The sequence below is a fragment of the Myotis yumanensis genome, unplaced genomic scaffold, assembly GCF_028538775.1.
Source record: "Myotis yumanensis isolate MYYU_CA2020_CCGP unplaced genomic scaffold, mMyoYum1.0.hap1 SCAF_1, whole genome shotgun sequence".
Lineage (NCBI taxonomy): Eukaryota > Metazoa > Chordata > Mammalia > Chiroptera > Vespertilionidae > Myotis > Myotis yumanensis.
Genome location: NW_027223752.1, coordinates 34,988,009 through 35,007,098, shown reverse-complemented (window position 1 = coordinate 35,007,098; position 19,090 = coordinate 34,988,009). Strand labels below are relative to the sequence as shown.

Here is a 19,090-nt window from a genome sequence, read left to right as displayed (position 1 = left end):
ATTTGGTGATTTTAATCTCCTGGGCCCTTATTTTTGTTAGACCGAGTTCATTGACCATTGATTCAAGAAACTGGTTGACCTCCTAAAAATTAAGCACATAGAGAGAGCAAAGCCTGAGATTGTCCGGCAGGTTCCTGTAAAATCCGTTATCGAAGGGGCAGGTACAAAAGGAGAGCTAACCTGGGGTGGAAAAAGTAATCTTTGAACAGCATCACCAAAGGAAAGTAGAAAATGGGTGAATGAATGGTCAAATTATCACACAACTGAAGTTAATGGCATTTCAATTGAGACTGTATTGTAGAAAGACTGGGACAAATTATTCTTAGAATGAGAAATGATTGCATACCCGTAATAATGAAGTGTTTCTTCTTTCAACTATAATTAAACGTTAATTGTTTTCTTCTGTTGACTCTATTTAAACTTTCTTTTAATTCTTACAGTTTTTATTCTGGTAAATTAAATCACAATAAATAATCAAAAATTTTTATTTGTCATTGACAGATCAATATAAATTAAGTAAAATATTAATTCAGTTATTCCACTGCACTATTACAAAAAAGTTTTCCATAAAGTGGCCACTTCTAAATGTAAATAGTCAAAACAAGTTCAACAAAAGATTATTAATTTACAAATATGAGAAGACTTGGTCCTATAACCCTTTTCCCCATAAAAGTATATATATAATTGTTGGTCCAAGAAAATCTCAAACTCTTACTAAAATAACATACTGTAAACAAGTGATGAAAACAGTAGCAATTCTTCAGATTTCCTTTGGCAACATTACTTTTTAAAAAATATATATTTTTATTGATTTCAGAGAGGGAAAGATAGGAACATCAGCGATGAGAGAGAATCATTGATCAGCTGCCTCCTGCACACCCCCCACCGGGGATCGACCTGGCAACCCGGGCATGTGTCCTTGACCGGAATTGAACCGGGGACCCTTCAGTCCGCAGGCTGATGCTCTATCTACTGAGCCAAACCAGCTAGGGCTGGCAACATTACTTTTGATAAAACGTTCTCCAAATAAGCCCTGGCAAGTGTGGCTCAGTTGTTTCTCTCTCACATTGATATCTCTCCCTTCCTCTCTAAAAAAAATCAAAAACACATTTTAAAAAGTTCTCCAAATACAATGTAGCTTTTTTTTTTTTTTTTTAGCAAATAGTCATTTTATGCTTGTCAAGATATGTAAGGAGATAACCCTAAAAAATTATTAAATTGACTAACTACCAATATCAGTCCTTAAGATAATTTTGCTAAATAAGGAATTGGGGTTTGTTTGTTTTTTTCCTGCCACATTAGTTGACTGGTGCTTAAGATAGTGCTCTATCAGCCTTGCTAACTCCGGTGCTCACCCTTAATTCTGTAGCTGGATATTACCATCTTCAGCTCAAAAAAAAATCCTTTAGTCCCTTCATTACCTTCCAGGCCTATTATCTTTGAATTCCTGCTCTCCATGTGCTTCTTGGTGGGTAGTTATCAACTTACAGTTGATAACTGAAGCAGTTACCAGAATCTGCTTCCCCTTGCAGCTCTACCCATTTGTATCAAAGACTGGGTAGCACTGGCTTGCTCCATCTCTGATCATTTACCTGCATCAGGGTCCAGTTTAATACTGTTCCTTTGTGGCTACTTCAGATTTTGTGAAAATACTCCCAACTGCAAAAGTACATAGGAACACATCTATTCAATAACAATCACCAAAGAGAAACTACAGCACAAAAAGGAGGCCTCCATGGGTCTGGGGTCAGTAACTGATGTCAGGAGGCCTACCTTCTCAAACTGATCCTTTCATTACCTCCTTGCTGGTCAGAGAAATAGCAGGGAAATGAGAGTTTAAACTTCATTTTTATTTCTGCCTTTCCCCATATTTCTGCCATCCTCCCAAACCCCCAAACTTCTTAGAAAAGGAAGCTCTCCCATGGTCTAGGCATGGGAACATGTCTGAGCAGTGGCTTTAGGTTGTCAGAGAGAGAGAGAGAGCCATCCCACAATCCAGATTCAGTTACATTTCCTGAAAGAATCCAGATGTTCGCCCTACGATGGTTTTAAGAGGTGAGGGACAAGCCCTGCTCTTGAGCCAAGCGAGCCGACGTCACTCCTGGATTCAGCTCAGGCTGTAGCGTGGCCCTCTCCAAGTGAAGGTTGTTTGGTTGGGAGACAATACACCGTGAACACAGAGGGTAGAAACGAGTCCCAACTGCCACAAATCAACCCTGCCAGAGCTTAGGTTCTCCTGGGTGGTGCGTCTCAGCGGGAACAGATGAGCTGGTGGTCCCGAGGGGTACTTGTCCTGTGGTATCTCTAGTAACTGGCAAGAAGGGGAGCAAAGTCAGTCTGGACAGATGCAAGGCGTTGCGATGCCTGGCAGTGCGCACGGGGCTTCTCTCAGAAAGCTGCCAAGGCCGGAAGGTTTGCTCCCTTTGTGCTCAAGGTTTGGCCACCCGGAAGGAGAGTCATTTTGGCAGGGAGCACTGAGTAGTCTGCTGCACACTTCTCTTGGGTCCAACGGCCACCACCTGTCAATCCATAGGGATGCCCAGCAGGTCACAGCTGACGTCCCATAGCCGCCTTGCTATTGTCATATTCCGAGCCTGGGCAGAGACCCACGTCACACGGCAGTCACTAGAAGGGAAAGAGAGGGGTTAAGATGGAGTCTGTTCTCTGCCTGGGATGAGGAATACGACAGAAAAACAACCCAGGGGTGACATGTCCTCTAGGCACTTCACAGATCCAGTGTTTGTCCTAGCTCTTCATCCTCCAATCTTTACCCCAGAGAAAATGTAATTACCATTTTATTTTATTTTTTATAAACTGCCATTCTCTGGAGTATTATCTCAATCCATTGAGATTTTTTAATTGATTTCAGAGAGGAAGGGAGAGGGAGAGAGAGAAACATCAATGATGAGAGAGAATCATTGATCAGCTGCCTCCTGCACACCTCGAGCCCACAACCCGGCCAAATGCCCTCACCGAGAATCAAACCAAATTGAACTGTGACCTCCTGGTTCATAGGTCTAGACCAGGGGTGGGCAAACTTTTTGACTCGAGGGCCACAATGGGTTCTTAAACTGGACCGGAGGGCCGGAACAAAAGCATGGATGGAGTGTTTGTGTGAACTAATATAAATTCAAAGTAAACATCATTACATAAAAGGGTACGGTCTTTTTTTTTTTAGTTTTATTCATTTCAAACGGGCCGGATCCGGCCCGTGGGCCGTAGTTTGCCCATGGCTGGTCTAGACTCAACCACTGAGTCACATCAGCCGGGCTGTAATTACCATTTTAGAGCTCACTAGACCACCTCTGATCAGAATGCTTTGTTTGATATAAAGGCATTTCATTTAGTCTGAACATTCTCCTTTGTATGTATATATTTAATTGTAATATCAGTGCCTGCTTGATACCTATGTCCATTTTGTTCAACTAAATGTCTGAGGCCCATTCTATAGGACCTTGTACAGTGTCATGGACCTGAGATCCTGCTATTTACATTGGTCACAGATGCTTAGAATGGCAAATAAAACAACACAAAACACTTATTTCTGGTCCACCTGTTTTTAAACTAAAAACAAAAACAAACAAACAAAAAAAACAAGTAAAGTCAGCTTCATAAATAATGAAAGAAGGAAAAGATGATAGCAGAAAAATGGTAACAAGGTACCCAGTGTTTCACATACCTTCTCTTCATTGCTGTAATTCTAATTATTTTAAGTCTCCATTAAATGCAGGGTGGATATCCCAACTTTGCACCACCCAGAAATTTTTTTCAAGGATAATACTTTTACTCAGTTTTGTATTTTCTGCATCTAGTATACAGTAGGTACTCAATGAAGGTGTTTTTTTTTTTAAATGATTGAGTAAACAGATCACAATCTTTGAAATAATATAAAAAGCAAATTTTAAAACTAACAATCTCAAGAAAACTGCTTCCTGGACATACTAAGCAAATTCCAAAGGTGAAAAGCTGAGTTGAAAAGTCTGAAGTAATGACATGAAGCAAACTCCTGACACTGTGTCCACTAAGACCGTGCTACTCCAAGTGTGGGCTAGGGACTGGCAGCAGGAGCGTCGCCTGGAAACCTGTTAGACATGCCAGTTCTCAGGCCCCACGCCAGGCCTCCTGAATCAGAATCTCTGGGGAGAGGCCCAGGAATCTGTTCTTAACCAGTTCTCCAGATGGTTCTTAAATGCATGAGAGTTTGAGAAAAACAACTTAAATGAGTCTGCATTTAAAAACAAGCCTTACAAATAAAGCACTTCGGTTTAAGGGAACTCGCCAGCACGGCCTGCCGTTTCTGAGTGAAAAGTTCATCCCTGAGAAGCAAAAGCTCCGTGTGCCTCTGGGAACGACGTGGCCTCTGCAGCCTCCACTGCGCTGTGCCGCACACTCTCCATAGTTTAGGGTGAAGAGCAAATGACACAATAGGCCTGAAGGTGCCTTGGAAGCTACAATGTGCTGTAGTATTCCAATACTACAGCCTGGCTCTTCAGTCTTCTCTTTGGACCGGGGAGTATCCTCATATGTTAGTAAATTCCCTTCTTGCTTATGCTAGCTAGAATCCAATCCCACTGCTTTGGAATCAAAGAGCCCTGAGTTATACACATTATTTTTCATGTGTGCTGTCTCAGTTAATGTCACCATCAATCTCATAACTCAGGCTTGAACCCAAGTCACCAAATCTTCCCCTACTCTCTCACTCAGTCAACAAGTGGCAAAAATTCTGCCTTTCTCACTTAACCGCTCTTTTCATTCCAATTGTCATTATCCTAAATCAGGAACGCATTATCTCTCACTTGGGATACGTATTAATTCATTAAACAAAGTCACCAGGGATGTTTTTCTAAAGCACAGACCAGATTATGTCTCTCTCTACTGAAAACTGTGGCTCCTCTCAGTCTGGCATTATAGGCCTTTCATGATCCGACTTCCTACCTCCCAATCCAACCTTAATTTATTTATAGTCCATCCTCTAAAATTTCAGGTCATTTCCATAAAATCTTGAAGGTAGAGGTAAAAACACCCTAAGAATTTGATCTTATGTAACATCTGGGATTTTCTTCCAAATAATATGGGATGAGAAAAATATGGGAAGGATAGTGGTTTCGTGAGGGGTTGTAGATTGGGATGGGGCAGGATTGGCCATGGTTAATGGTTGTTGAGGCTGGATTAGGGGTATATGGGGATTCGAGATGCTATTCTGTCTACTACTGTGTATATTCAAAATTCTCTAATAAAAAGTTTAAAAAGTCTTCACTTATTCAAGAAATGAGTCCATTGATACTATTTCAGTCCTGAACACAATAAAGAAATATAGGTTCAAATTCTTTTTAAAATAAAAAAAAATAAAACTAGGATTCTAACAAGGAACAAAGAAAATTGGATTGACAGAACAAAATATGGGAATAAGACGACCAGAAAACATAAAAGATGACATGAATAAAATCAAACCTAGCAATTACCACAAAAAAAGTGTGAATGGGTCCAATTCCCCTATTAAAAGGTAAAAACCCTAGAATTAAAGGACAAAAACTATGTTAGACAATGTACTTTTTAAAAAGGGCATAGAACACCAAACAAATCCAAATTATTTCCTTTAGGCAATAAAATTTCATCTTCAAAAACAGATACATTCATACCTGAAATGATTCCCGCTTAGGATCTCAAGACCTTCTGCTAAGGCACAGTGCAGGCTGGTCTGGGCTCCCTGCTGAGGGGTCTTGATGAAGAAGGAGAAAAGCCGCCACATACATCTCATGAAAAATGAGTGCCGAACCAATTCAGAGTGGACTGTGCCAGGGTGTACAGAATACACTGAAACGCCAGAGCCTGAGGAGGGTGTGCCATAGAGAGAGGGGAAGACAGGACTTAATGTTGCTGAAGGGCCAAAGAGAGAAGATGACATGAATACACACTGCCCCGTTTCAAATCCTAGCTCTACCACTCATTAGCTGTGTGACCTTGGCAAGCTCTGGATGTTGTGACTCAGTTTCCTCATCTATAAAATGGGGATAATCATAAGCTCTGCACCTCCCTGGATTGTCCTGAGGTCTAAATGAGTCATATGTACAAGAGCTTAGAATAGTGTCTAGTGTCCTGGGGGTGGGATTGGCCAGGGAGAGGTCAATCGGGGGAAAAAGGAGACATATGTAATACTTTAAACAATTAAAAAAAAAAAAGAAACTGTTTTGAATACTAAAAAAAAGAAAAAAAGAATAGTGTCTGGTACAGTTATACATTTACCAGTACAAATAGCATTTATACATACACTATTTTAGGTCCCCAATTCTTCACTGGAATCCTTGGGGCCAGAAATGTTTCCGATTTTTTTCTGTATTATAAAGGGAATATGACACACATACATATTCTGTCTATTACCTACTCACCCTAGTACAGATGAAGTTTCGTTGCCTAATGTGTTCTGGTGTCAACCTATACAAAAACTGAAGTTTTAGTCCTTTGTAGATTTCACAAGTGACAGATAAAGGACTGTGGATTTTTATTTATTTTCAACTCAAGATCTACTCTAAATGACCCATATTTTATATTCTATGTTTGAACCATACCGGCCCTCTCTCTGTTTCTCAAGCTGAGCCCAGAACTTCATGCATTCTCCCCTTCTACCTGGAATGTTCCTCAGCCCCCTCAACCCGCCCACACTGTAACCCATTTAATTTCTAATCAGAATGTCATGTCCTGGGCATAGACGGGACATGTGAACTGAGCTGACCAATGGGGCTCCTGTGTCTGATTCCTTCAGCCTGAACTCTGCCCAACTCAACTCCTAAGCAACTCCAACTGTCCGTCCTGGATTTCCTTTGTCTTTCCTGGAAATCCAGAGTGGATGATGCTAAACAACTGTGTTTATCTATGACTGGAGTCCCCTCCTCAAGCCTACATTTCCCTCTTATTTGACCCTTTGCTGTTAGGGAGTCACCCCCCACTCCCCTCCCACCCTTGCACTTGCTTTATCCTAATGGCTCTATCTAGTGCCAGTTCAGGTCCCTCACTTGTACTTAGTTTCACTATGAGTAAAAAACCTTGACTTGCTCATGAAGCCTGAATTAATTATGACAACAACCTGTGAAGTAGTCCCATTTTACATGAGGAAGTAAGCCTCGAAAAGTTAACTTGCTGCAGGTCACACAGCTAGGAAGTGGTGAAACCAAGCCTTCAGCCTCACAGTCAGAATGTCTCCATCCCCTGACGGTCATCTCCAATATTTACTGATGGGCGTTTACTAAACCTAGACCCAGCTACAGACATGGAAGCAGGCCCTGGCCAGAGGACAGGCTCCAGAGAACAGTTTCTGTTCCTGTGGCTGTGAGCTCCTTCCCCAACTCATGTCTCCACACTCATTTCTTCCAAGCCTACCTTCTAGCCTCCGGGCCAGTTCCTTGGTGAAGAGAATGTTGGCTAACTTGCTATGACAGTAGGCCAGACCTGCACTGTAGAATTTCTCGCCCTGAAGATTATGGAAATGGATCCTTCCCAGGACATGTGCTAAGGAAGACAGGTTCACTACCCTTGATGGGGCTGATTCCTTCAGCTTCTCTAGCAGCAGATGGGTCAAGAGGAAGTGACCTGTAAGAAAAACTAGAATTAACAGAGCTCAAGGCCAGTGCAGGGGTGAAGGGAGTAGCGGTGAGTAGGGCTCAGCTATGGGAAGCGGAAGACTCAGGAATAAGGCTTTTTGCCTCATTAATTCATTGTCAACTACAGAACAAGTGCAGTGAGGGTTTGGGGAAACAGAAACAGTCAAAGATTTTTAGCTGGTGTGCCGCAAGAATTTTTAAAACATGCAATACCTAACTATTTAGTCAGATGCACTGACCTTTTTTCACTTAGACTGTCAAATAAAAAAAATGACAACAGCTTGTGTGCTCAGTGGTTAGAGCGTTGGCTTGCGCACCAAAGGGTTGCAGTGTGTGCAGAAGGCAACCAGTCGATGTCCTCCCCCCCTCTCTTCCCCCTCTCTTCCATTCTCTCCTAAAAGCAATGAAAAAAAATCCTCAGGTGAGGATTAACAAAATGAATGAATGAATGAATGAATGAATGAAATGACAACAGCCTACACAGACAATAGCCCTCTGGTATGTAAGCCCCTGTCTTGAACCAAAAATATAATAGTTTCATCATCTTGTTCACATTGCATAATAAGGTTGTGTCTGCTTGCTTAATTGTTGGCACCAGAAATCCTTATATAGAAGTATAGGCACCTGATTTTTTATTTTAATCTTTATTGTTGAAAGTATAACATTTATGTCCCCATTTCCCCCGCATAGGTCCCCTCCAGCCCTCCTTGGCCCCCTGCCCCAGGCCTTCACCACCCTATTGTCTGTGTCCATGTGTTATGTATATATGCATACAAGTTCTTCGATCACCTCCCACCCACCCACCCTCCCCCCACAAGATTCTGCACTCTGTCCCATGCTTCCACATCTCTGGATCCATTCCATTCATCAATTTATTTTGTTAACCAGATTCCACAAGAGTGGGATCATGTGATACTTGTCTTTCTCTAACTGGCTTCTTTTGTTCAGCATAACACTCTCTAGGGGCACCTGATTTTTAAAAGTTACTCTGGAACAAAAAGTTAATTACTATTATTATCATTTGTAAATCAATCAAAATTATACCATTTTTGGGGTCAGATTGGCAAAAAATATATTTTTTGATGTGCCACAGAATTTTAGTAATTAGTTTATGTGTGTCATGAGATGAAAAAAGTTAAAAATCACTGTTGGATGAGGTAGGTCTGGATTATGTGAATATGAACATGAAGTCCCATCTCATCCCAACTTTGAGTAACATCACTCTTTAAGAGCAGGCAGCCTCTATCTGATGCTGGCCACAGGGGTCACTACAAAGAATGCAACACAACCTTCGATACAATTATGCTGTTCAAAAATGCCCCACGGTAAACGGAATCTGAATCACAGATTAAAACGTGGTGGAATTGAGTGAGCCTCGAGTTTATCCCTGAGCTTTCAGGCAGGACCATGATATATTAGTGCACGAAATTCATGCACTCATGGTGAAAGGGCCCTTAGCCAGGCCTGAGTCCTCTCGAAGTCTGGGAGCCCTTGAGGAATGTCCGACTGATGGCTTAGGCCCAAGGGGAGCGGGGAGCAGTCAGACATCCTTAGTGCTATCGTGGAGGCAGGAGAGGCTCCCCCTGTGGGAGTGCACTGACCACCAGGGGGCAGCTCCTGTGTCGAGCGGTCAGTGCATGTCATAGCAACCAGTCATTCTGCCGTTCGGTTGATTTGCAAATTAGCCTTTTATTATATAGGACTAGAGGCCTGGTGCATGAAATTTGTGCATGGGTGAGGGTGTCCCTCAGCCCAGCCTGGACCCTCTCCAATCTGTGACCCCTCGGGATCAGGCCAAAACTGGCAGTCGGACATCCCTCTTGCAATCCAGGACCGCTGGCTCCTAACTGCTCACCTGCCTGACTGCCTTATTGCACCTAACCACCTCTGTCTGCTGGCCTGATGCCCCTAATGGCTCCCCTGCCAGCCTAATTGCCCCCTAACTGCCCTCCCCTGCCAGCCTGATCGCCCCTTAACTGCCTTCCCTGCCAGCCTGATCGCCCCTAACTGCTCTCCCCTGCCAGCCTGATCACCCCTAACTGCCTCTGCCTCGGCCCCTGCCACCGTTGACTTTGTCCAGAAGGACATCCGGAAGACATCCAGTCTAATTAGCCTATTATCCTTTTATTAGTATAGATGTTCATTATGGCTGAGAGGTCTAAACACACTATAGAGAAGGCTCAATCTCATCCCTAAGTTTTTCAAGGGGAACTTCAGGCTCCTTCTAGCTTGTGTGATGAGACCAGATTTCTTACCCAAGTGGTTGATTCCTATATGCATCTCAAAGCCATCTGCAGTCTTGGAGTAGGGACACATCATCACTCCTGCGTTGTTAATCAAAATGTGGAGATGCTTTTCGTCTGTAGGGAAGAGGGGATGGAGCCACAGCTATTACATCTTAGAAATCTGCCTCACACCTAAGCTCTGAAAATGGAGATGCAGGACTTCAATATTTCCTCCACGTTCCCTTCATACTTACTTTGTATTGTTTTTATTCTAAGACTGTAGTTGAATCTTGCATACTTTTACTATGCAGGACAAAATTCCAACTTACACTATCAAATGGCCTTTCCAAGCTTCCCAAATTCAGGAAAACTTACTCTCTGCTTCTGGGAAGTGTTCCACCCACCTCTCCCAACAAAAAGACTTCCCAGCTGGATGGGAAGATTCCAAAGCAAGAGAAGAAAGGACATTCTGAATGCATCCCCACCACTGGGATTCAGGAACCAAAAGAAATACTGGCTTCCCCTCTTTGTTGCATCTGCCAACTTTCTCTCAGGTTTCCCTTTCTCATGTGTTTAGTAATTTCTGACTAAAAGCTCATTATGCTGGAAGTTCCTTTTCTTGGGAGTCCTAGCTTCCTGGGTTATGAGGGGCTATGCCTACAGAATACTCTTGGATGTGCTTTTCATGTGATACTACAGCAGCCGTGGGCAAACTACGGCCCTCGGGCCAAATCCGGCCCATTTGAAATGAATAAAACTAAAAAAAAAAAAAAAGACCGTACCCTTTTATGTAATGATGTTTACTTTGAATTTATATTAGTTCACACAAACACTCCATCCATGCTTTTGTTCCGGCCCTCCGGTCCAGTTTAAGAACCCATTGTGGCCCTCGAGTCAAAAAGTTTGCCCACCCCTGTACTACAGGGTTTTACATTAATTTCTCAGCTTAAGATTCTTAACACTATTCGAAGGTGTAGATCCCCCTGCCCCATAGATGCCAGCTGGGGGGTTCTAATTTCCTGAAGATGATTCTTTACCCATCTGTGTCCTGAAGAGATGATAAGCTTCGTTGTCATGTTCCTCAGCTGGTAGCCTGGGCTTTTTTAAGCTCCCGTACCATGGACCCGATGGCCTTTTGCGAATCCCAACCTTCCGTATGTGGAGCCTCAGATACAGCTCCCCAGCTCTCAAGAGCCTAAGGCCTCATCTCCAGACCCTAAAACCCATGTTGAGTTCTGACACTCCTGTGAGATTTTTGGTTTTAGTTCTTACTCACTGCCATGTTTTTGTTTTGTTTTGTTATATTTGATCTAGCATTTCTATAGATCAGACAGAAAGAGGGGTCTTTTCCTTTTAGCTAAGTCGCAAGACCCACAACATAGTCTCAGGTTACGCACTCACCTGCTAAGAAGCCCTCAGCGAAGGCTCGAATAGATTTAGTATCAGCCAAGTCCAGTTTCCGCACGAATACCTGTTGGTTCCCTGTCATGGTCTGGATCTCTTTTGCCACCAATTCCCCCTTTTGCACATCCCGGCAAGCTATATAGACACGCGCTCCTGTCAACCAATGCATAAGAGACAAACTGTCAGCTCTGTTGTTAAGTGGGTATTATAGACTTAACTAGAGGCCTGGTGCACAGATTTGTGCACTGGTGGGGTCCCTTGGCCTGGCCTGCACCCTCTTGCAATTTTGGACCCCTTGGGGGATGTCGGAGAGCCAGTTTTGGCCCGATCTCCACAGGTCAGGCCGAGGGACCCCACTGGTGCATGAATCCATCTGAGATTCATCAGTCTGTTCCATGTTTCCACGCCTGTGTGTTGAGTGTCTGCCCCCTAGTGGTCAGTGCACATCATAGCTACCGGTCAAAAGGTCTGCCGGTCGCTTAGGTTTTTATATATATAGATACTGATACTGGATGTTATTTCTACAGTTTTATTTATTTTATCCCTACTTCACAACAGAGGCATCTGATGAGTAAATGAGGAAAGAAGATTAATCAACAATACTCATTAAGTGCTCATTACATAGAGAGCATTGTACTAGGCTCACACCAGCAAAGTGGGGCACTTGGAATGTCCTTGAATTCCTGGATTGGGAGGAAATAAATGAGAATGGTCATCATTGTGAGGTAAAATGGCAGTAGCAGCAGAGAATTAGAAGTAGATAAACTTGCCTCTTTGAGCCAGCTCTTTGGCTGTCTCCTTCCCGATGCCTGTGTTGGCACCAGTAACCACTGCCACCTTCCCTGGAAGCTGGGCAGTTGATGTACACACCCCGTTGGATAGCATTTTCCTGTAGACACAGAAGGAAAGCTCATCAGTTCTTCATTTTCCTTGTTTCAACCAGAGGATCCTGCAAACCCCCGTGTCTTCAGATCTCAAGGGTAAGGTTTGCTTTGGTTCTTCTATGGCTGTCCTTTTCTAGGTTTAAGGAAGTTCGGAGGAAAGAAAACAAAAGTTTTCTGTCCTCACTCAAGAATAAAAGTGAGGCTATTACAGGGCAATAATAATTAAAGCGACTCCCTACAGTACAAGAACTGAATGAATATTTGATTAGCCAGGCAACTGGCTTCGGTTTGAGCTCTTCTATGATTTAGGCCCTAAATTTTCCTAAAAATTCCCTAAATTTTAGGGAATCACAAGACTCAGCCTGGAAGAAGAAAGAACTGGTCCACTTATGTCCATATGTTTATAATTAGCACTTAATGGCCTTGAAAAAACAGCTAATCCAACACAAAAGTTAAAATTATGAAAGTTTGTCAACCTGGGACAAAACAAACAGAAACACACACACACACAATTAAAAATAAGACAAAAGGAAAGGGAAGTACAAAAGGGAGCGGAGATTCAAGTTCTGGTTTAATTCACTAGAGTCCTTGTCCTTAAGCACTGCACTATTCTTCATTTCTACAGAAATGAATATACAAACAGTAATTAGCAGGCCTCAGATTGTTCTTTTCTCTTCTCTGCAAATCTTGAAGCTCAAGTTGAAAGAATCCGTTCACTAGGAGATGCATTTTTATTTTTTTAAAAAATATATTTTATTGGTTTTTCACAGAGAGGAAGGGAGAGGGATAGAGAGTTAGAAACATTGATGAGGGAGAAAGATCCATCAGCTGCCTCCTGCACGCCCCCCACCGGGGATGTGCTCGCAACCAAGGTACATGCCCTTGACCGGAATCGAACCCGGGACCCTTCAGTCCGCACGCTCTATCCACTGAGCCAAACCGGTTCGGCAAGAGATGCATTTTTAAAAGGCATTTCAGCCTTTTACATTGAATTTGGAATTGCAAGGTACAAACTCCTAGCCACTAAAGTTCCCCTGCTTAGTGCAAAGAAGGCAGATAAGATGTAAGCCTCCCCCGCTCCGTTTCCCACATCTCTTCAGTGTTAGCTCCAGGAGGGACAATGTATTAGGACCTCTACTCAGGCCTTTCTTCTCCCGAACCAGCAGGAATGAAAGACCAGCTCCGGCCTAGCTCCCGTGACCTAACTAGGCAGCTGGGAACATGACTCTTGGAGTATAATCTTCCTCAGAAACATCTCACTGAGGTCTGAGCACTATTTTCATTTCAGGTTCAACTTTCCATTGAGATTCTATGTAGATACGAGGTTCCTGTGTTGGAGAGATAAAAAGCAGCCCAGCGGAGTGGCTCAGTGGTTGAGCGTGGAGCTATGAGCCAGGAGGTCACACAGTTCAATTCCCAGTCAGGGCTCCATCCCCAGAGGGCATGCAGGAGGCAGCCAATCAGCGATTCTCTCTCGTCATTGATGTTTCTCTCTCTCTCTCTCTCTCTCCCTTCCTCTTTTTTAAAAAAAGCAGCCGTTTTCTTCTGAGTATGGGCACCCAAGGGTGCCTAAAGGTAGGAGCACTGAGTGTTCAGAGGGGAGGAAAACTACAACTGGATGAGGGGCAAGAGGAAGGTGGGGAGGGGGGGAAAGAAGAGGTGAATTCAAGAAGAAATAAGAGTGAAATCTTACGCACCTTCACGTTCCAACCGGCAGCGACTGCACCCCAGCTTCCGCCCCTGCACCACCCGCCCCCAGGAGGCTGTGTCCTTCCAGGCACTGGTTCATCGTCACTACTGGTGATTTACTCCGACCAATCAGCAGGCGGCCTGCTCGGCAGCTCGCTGCTGAGTCTCTGCCGACACTTAGCCAGCTATTGCCTGATGCATCACCAGGTTAATGGAGCGCTACCCGCGTCCTCGCCGCCCCACCCTGAAACCCCAGGGATTGACTCCGACCCCGATAATCCTGCTCTGAGGACAGGGTTGGGTGCAGGATATCACTTTTTTCTCCTTTACAACATCGCCCAGAGAAAGAGCGCATCTAACAGTAACAAGCGAGCAGGAATGGGCGGGAGATGTCACGATTCCCATCAAAGGCCGGTTTCGGAAAGCAGAAGGTTGAATGGTTCCATTGTACTTTACAGGCTGGAAGCAAGAGGCTAGATAGGGCCGGTTCAAGGCGTGTGGGCTACGGGGAATAGGGTCTTGAGGTGCACACCTTATTTTGGGGTCTGAAACCCGCAACGCTGTAAACTTAAGTGTCTGAGGTAGCCCTGCACTCGGGGTTTGCTGGAGCCGGAAGCAAAGGCTGCTTAGAGGAAAAAGGGGGGCAGGAGAAACAAAGCAGGGTGCTCCGGTATGCAATCCCTTCCCTCGGCCTGGGGTCTGATGGGGTCGCCCTCCCCGCATCCAGGGCAGCCGGGCCCCCTCAGACCAACCGAACCCGGCCTAGGCCCACATGGAGCCCACCGGGGAGTCCTCCTTTTCCTTCTTTTGAAGAACAGAGCTTCCGTGAGGATTGATGCCCGCCCCTCGCCCCCGAAGATTCGCAAGAAAAGACATTACATTTGCACAGACCTGATTTGGGGTGCAGCGATGAGCAGGAGAAGGGGGAGAAGGAGGAGCAGGAGCAGGACCCAAATCATCTTGCAGCAGCACAGCGAGGTGCCCCAGCGGTGCTCACCAACCGTGGTTTCCCCTCCCCGGCGCGCCCTAGTACTTTACAGCAAAGCCCGAGAGCAAAGCCCTCTGGGAAATGTAGTCCAAACCCTGGCGTGGACTAGCGGGCGGGGAGCTTGCTGTTCCCAGTCACGGAGAAAAGTTGAGCCGTGCGCCAGGTACACTGCAGATCCCCAACCACCTAGGGTCCAAGGCCTTTGGGATCATCCAACCAGCTCTCCCACAACCCTTCTGGCCACCTGCAGTTTTTGGGAAATCTCCCCAAACCTCTATCTCCCGGTGCCCAAGTCTAGTCTAGAGTCTGGTTCACTTTTCCCCAATCATTGTTAGGCAGTTACCACATCGTTTGTCCTGGACATCAAACACTGGCATCTGGGATATGTTTTAAGGCCGATTACACAGAAGAGGAGCGGTTGGAGTCTGACAGTTGGTAAGTCAGGAAGAAGTGAGAATTCTTCCTCCTTAGGGATTCCAATGGAGCTGAAGCAATTGGTTCCTGAACCCGCTCCCAGAAAAACCACTTGATTGTGTCTATTTTGAATTATAATGTAACTATGATAATTTTCCTGGTGTTTGGCGATTAATTGATAGTAGAATATAGTTTTCTTGATGACTTCAGTTAATTATGTTAACTCCCAAGGTAGCAATGAATTTCTCAGGTTAGCAGCACAGTTGGTTTTGCCAATTCATGAAACTGTTTAATCCTGTCTTCAAGTCATGATTATGACCTGAGAATAAGCAGGTTCCCCGTTCAGTCATTTATTTAAGCTTTGCCATCTGAGGCTTGTGTCTGGTTTCCAGGGGGTGAAGGTGGGGGATGTTTAAGTAGTCAATATCTGCCTGTGATTCCTGATTGCACCACCCTAATGTATTCTGGATCTTTCTTCCAGATAATTCATTTCCGTTTTTTTGAAAGACATATGCTCCAAGGTCAATTTGAGTGATGAGAATGTGGAGCAACTGGCTTTCTCATACAATTTGGCAATTTCTCAAACTGTTAAATATGTTAAGCATACATTTATTATTGTGACTCCTAGGTAATTTTCCAGGAGAAATAAAAGTTATTCATAAAGATGTGTATATGAATGATCATAGAAGCTTTATTTGTTATAGTCAAAAACAAGAAACAAGCAAATGTTCATCAATAGGTGAATGGATAAACAAATTGTGATATATCCACATAATGAAATACTACTCATCAATAAAAAGGAATAGAGTTTGGATGCACTTAACAGCTTGAATGAGTCTCCAAGTAGTTATGTTGAATGAAAGAAGCCAGGACTGACCCCCCCGGCCCCCCCCGCCCCCCCCCCCCCCAAAGAAGTACATACTTATGATTCCATCCTATATAATAAAAGCCTAATATGCTAAATGTCTGGTCATCCGGTCATCCATTCAATCAATGAAAGCATAATCTACACTAATAAAAGAGAAACATGGTAATTAGTGTACGACCGCTACCCTTCCCATTGGCTAATCAGCATATCCTTATGCAAATTAACTGTCAGCCAAGATGGCGGCCTGCCGGGAGCCGGTCCATCCTTGCTGCTTGACACAGTCGCTGCAGGAAAGAAACATCTGCACAGCATATGTTTCAAGGGACCTGGCATATATAGCATATTGTTCTTAATATGTTTGCTCTCTTTAGCGCCATGTGTTTTAACCAAGGTCACCTCTCCGAGAAAGGTTGTTTCCCCAGGTGGGGATCTTTCCCTGAGGTTAGGGAGGGGATACAACCCCTTAATTAAGTGCCAGGCGGGTAGTTAAGCTACATAATCTTTACTCCCTGGAATGGAGATAAGAAACGCCCTAACCTTTGTAATAGAAATTGACAGGATTAAAATCGGCTGGTATAAATATGGATGTAACAAGACAATAAACATCAGATCCTGATCAGTTCCTAACCAGAGCTCCGACCAGAACTTTGGCTGGAAATCCTGGCTATAGGTCCTGACTAGGCTGCTGATCAACTGAAGGCTGTCTTCATGTCATTCCTTCTTCGCCGACTCCGTCCACACCTTTGGGGACCCCTGGACCCGCTGGGATTGGACCCCAGCAGCGGCCGGCAGCCAGGCAGCTGGAAGCGAGCATGAGGCTTGCTTGCTCCAGTGACTGCAGACTGCAACATTCCCCGCCTGCCTTGCCGGCCTCTGAGCTACAACTCTAAGAAACTATGTTGCAAATATAGTTGCAAAACCCCAGAAACCAGCTTTCAGCCAGCTGGGATCTCAGAGCTATACATTGTTTCGATTATAGCAGTGGAAGCCTTAGAGCTAGAGCCAGAGCTAAAGTTGGCCCAGAATAAAAAAAAAAAAAAAGAAAACAAGGAGCGGTTGGGAGCTTCAGTCACCCGCTTCCGGAAAACAGCCCTCAGCCCCTCACCCAGGCTGGCCAGGCACCCCAGTGGGGACCCCCACCCTGATCCAGGACACCCTTCAGGGCAAACCAGCCGGCCCCCACCCATGCACCAGGCCTCTATCCTATATAGTAAAAGGGTAATATGCCTCCCAGCACCGGGATCAGCGGAGCAGCGAGGCTCCCGGCACCGGGATCAGCGTGACAGGGGGCAGCGCCCAAACCCCCTGATCGCCCTGCGGCTCTGTGTGTGACAGGGGGCAGGGCCACAACCTCCCTATCCGCCCTGCTCTGTTCGTGACCCGGAAAGGTGCCCCAACCCCCTGATCAGCCCTGCTCTGTGCCTGATAGGGGGAAGCTCCCCAATCCCCTGATTGCCCTGCGGCTCTATGTTTGACAGGGTGCAGTGTACCAACCCCCGCCCCCCCCCACAGGCCCTGCTCTGTGTGTGACAGGGTGCGGTGCCCCAACCCCCGCCCCCCCACAGGCCCTGCTCTGTGTGTGACAGGGTAGAGCCATAACCTCTCCATTGGCCCTGCCCCGAGTGTGACAGTGGCGGCGCCCCAACCCCCTGATTGGCCCTGCTCTGTGGGTGATAGAGAGTGGCGCCCCAACCCCCCTCCACGGGCCTTGCTCTGAGTGTGACAGGGTAGAGCCATAACCTCCCCATTGGCCCTGCCCTGAGTGTGACAGGGTGCAGTGCCCCAACCCCCTGATCGGCCCTGCTCTGTGTGTGACAGGGGGCGGTGCCACAACTCCCCTATTGGCCCTGCTCTGTGCGTGACAGTGGGGAGCTCCCCAACCCCCTGATCGACCCTGCTCTGTGTGTGACAGGGTACGGAGCCCCAACCCCCCTGACGGGCCCTGCTCTGTGAGTGACAGGGAGCAGCGCCCCAACCCCCCTCCACGGGCCTTGCTGTGTGTGTGACAGGGTAGAGCCATAACCTCCCCATTGGCCCTGCCCTGAGTGTGACAGGGTGCAGCGCCCCAATCCCCTGATCCATCCTGCTCTGTGTGTGACAGGGGGCGGTGCCCCAACTCCCCTATCGGCCCTACTCTGTGAGTGACAGGGGGCGGTGCCCCAACCTCCCAATCGGCCCTACCCTGAGCATGACTGAGAGTGGCATCGCAACCTCCCAATCCGCCCTGCTCTGTGCATGACAGGGGGTAGCGCCCCAACTCCCCAATCGGCCCTGCTCTGAGCCTGACCAGGGGCTGCACTTAGGGATTGGGCCTGCCCTCTGCCACCCGGGAGCAGGCCTAAGCCAGCAGGTCATTATCTCCTGAGGGGTCCCAGACTGAGAGGGCACAGGCTGGGGGACCCCCCTCCCCACCCCCCCTGCAGTGCACAAATTTTTGTGCACCGTGCCTCTAGTCTACACTAATAAAAGAGAAACATGGTAATTAGCATACGACCGCTACCCTTCCCATTGGCTAATCAGCATATCCTTATGCAAATCAACTGCCAACTAAGATGGTGGTTAACCGTCAACAAAGATGGCGGCTAATTTGCATACGCCCAATGATGGGAGGCAGGAGGGGAAGGACTGAAGAATGGTGATTGGCAACCCAGGTGGCAGGCAAGAGCTAGGGGGTGTGCTGGGGTCCAATCCCAGCGGGTCCAGGGGTCCCCAAAGGTGTGGACGGAGTCGGCGAAGAAGGAATGACATGAAGACAGCCTTCAGTTGATCAGCAGCCTAGTCAGGACCTATAGCCAGGATTTCCAGCCAAAGTTCTGGTCGGAGCTCTGGTTAGGAACTGATCAGGATCTGATGTTTATTGTCTTGTTACATCCATATTTATACCAGCCGATTTTAATCCTGTCAATTTCTATTACAAAGGTTAGGGCGTTTCTTATCTCCATTCCAGGGAGTAAAGATTATGTAGCTTAACTACCCGCCTGGCACTTAATTAAGGGGTTGTATCCCCTCCCTAACCTCAGGGA

The 19,090-nt window shown here is 45.9% G+C and overlaps 1 protein-coding gene across 2 annotated transcripts; it reads right to left on the bottom strand.

Moving 5' to 3' along the window:
• Window positions 1-469: 469 nt before the first annotated feature.
• Window positions 470-14,812, bottom strand: RDH11 (retinol dehydrogenase 11). 2 transcript variants are annotated; one of them, XM_070417876.1, is made up of 7 exons: window positions 14,689-14,812; window positions 11,995-12,113; window positions 11,222-11,377; window positions 9,851-9,955; window positions 7,375-7,584; window positions 5,640-5,829; window positions 470-2,625 (listed from the first exon to the last, which is right to left on the bottom strand). In XM_070417876.1, the coding sequence occupies exons 1-7, from the start codon at window positions 14,754-14,756 to the stop codon at window positions 2,523-2,525; spliced, it is 951 nt and encodes a 316-aa protein (XP_070273977.1). In that variant the 5' UTR covers window positions 14,757-14,812; the 3' UTR covers window positions 470-2,522. The 2 variants fall into 2 exon arrangements, with proteins under 2 accessions (XP_070273977.1, XP_070273985.1); XM_070417884.1 differs by lacking the exon at window positions 14,689-14,812 and adding an exon at window positions 13,806-13,842.
• Window positions 14,813-19,090: the final 4,278 nt, after the last annotated feature.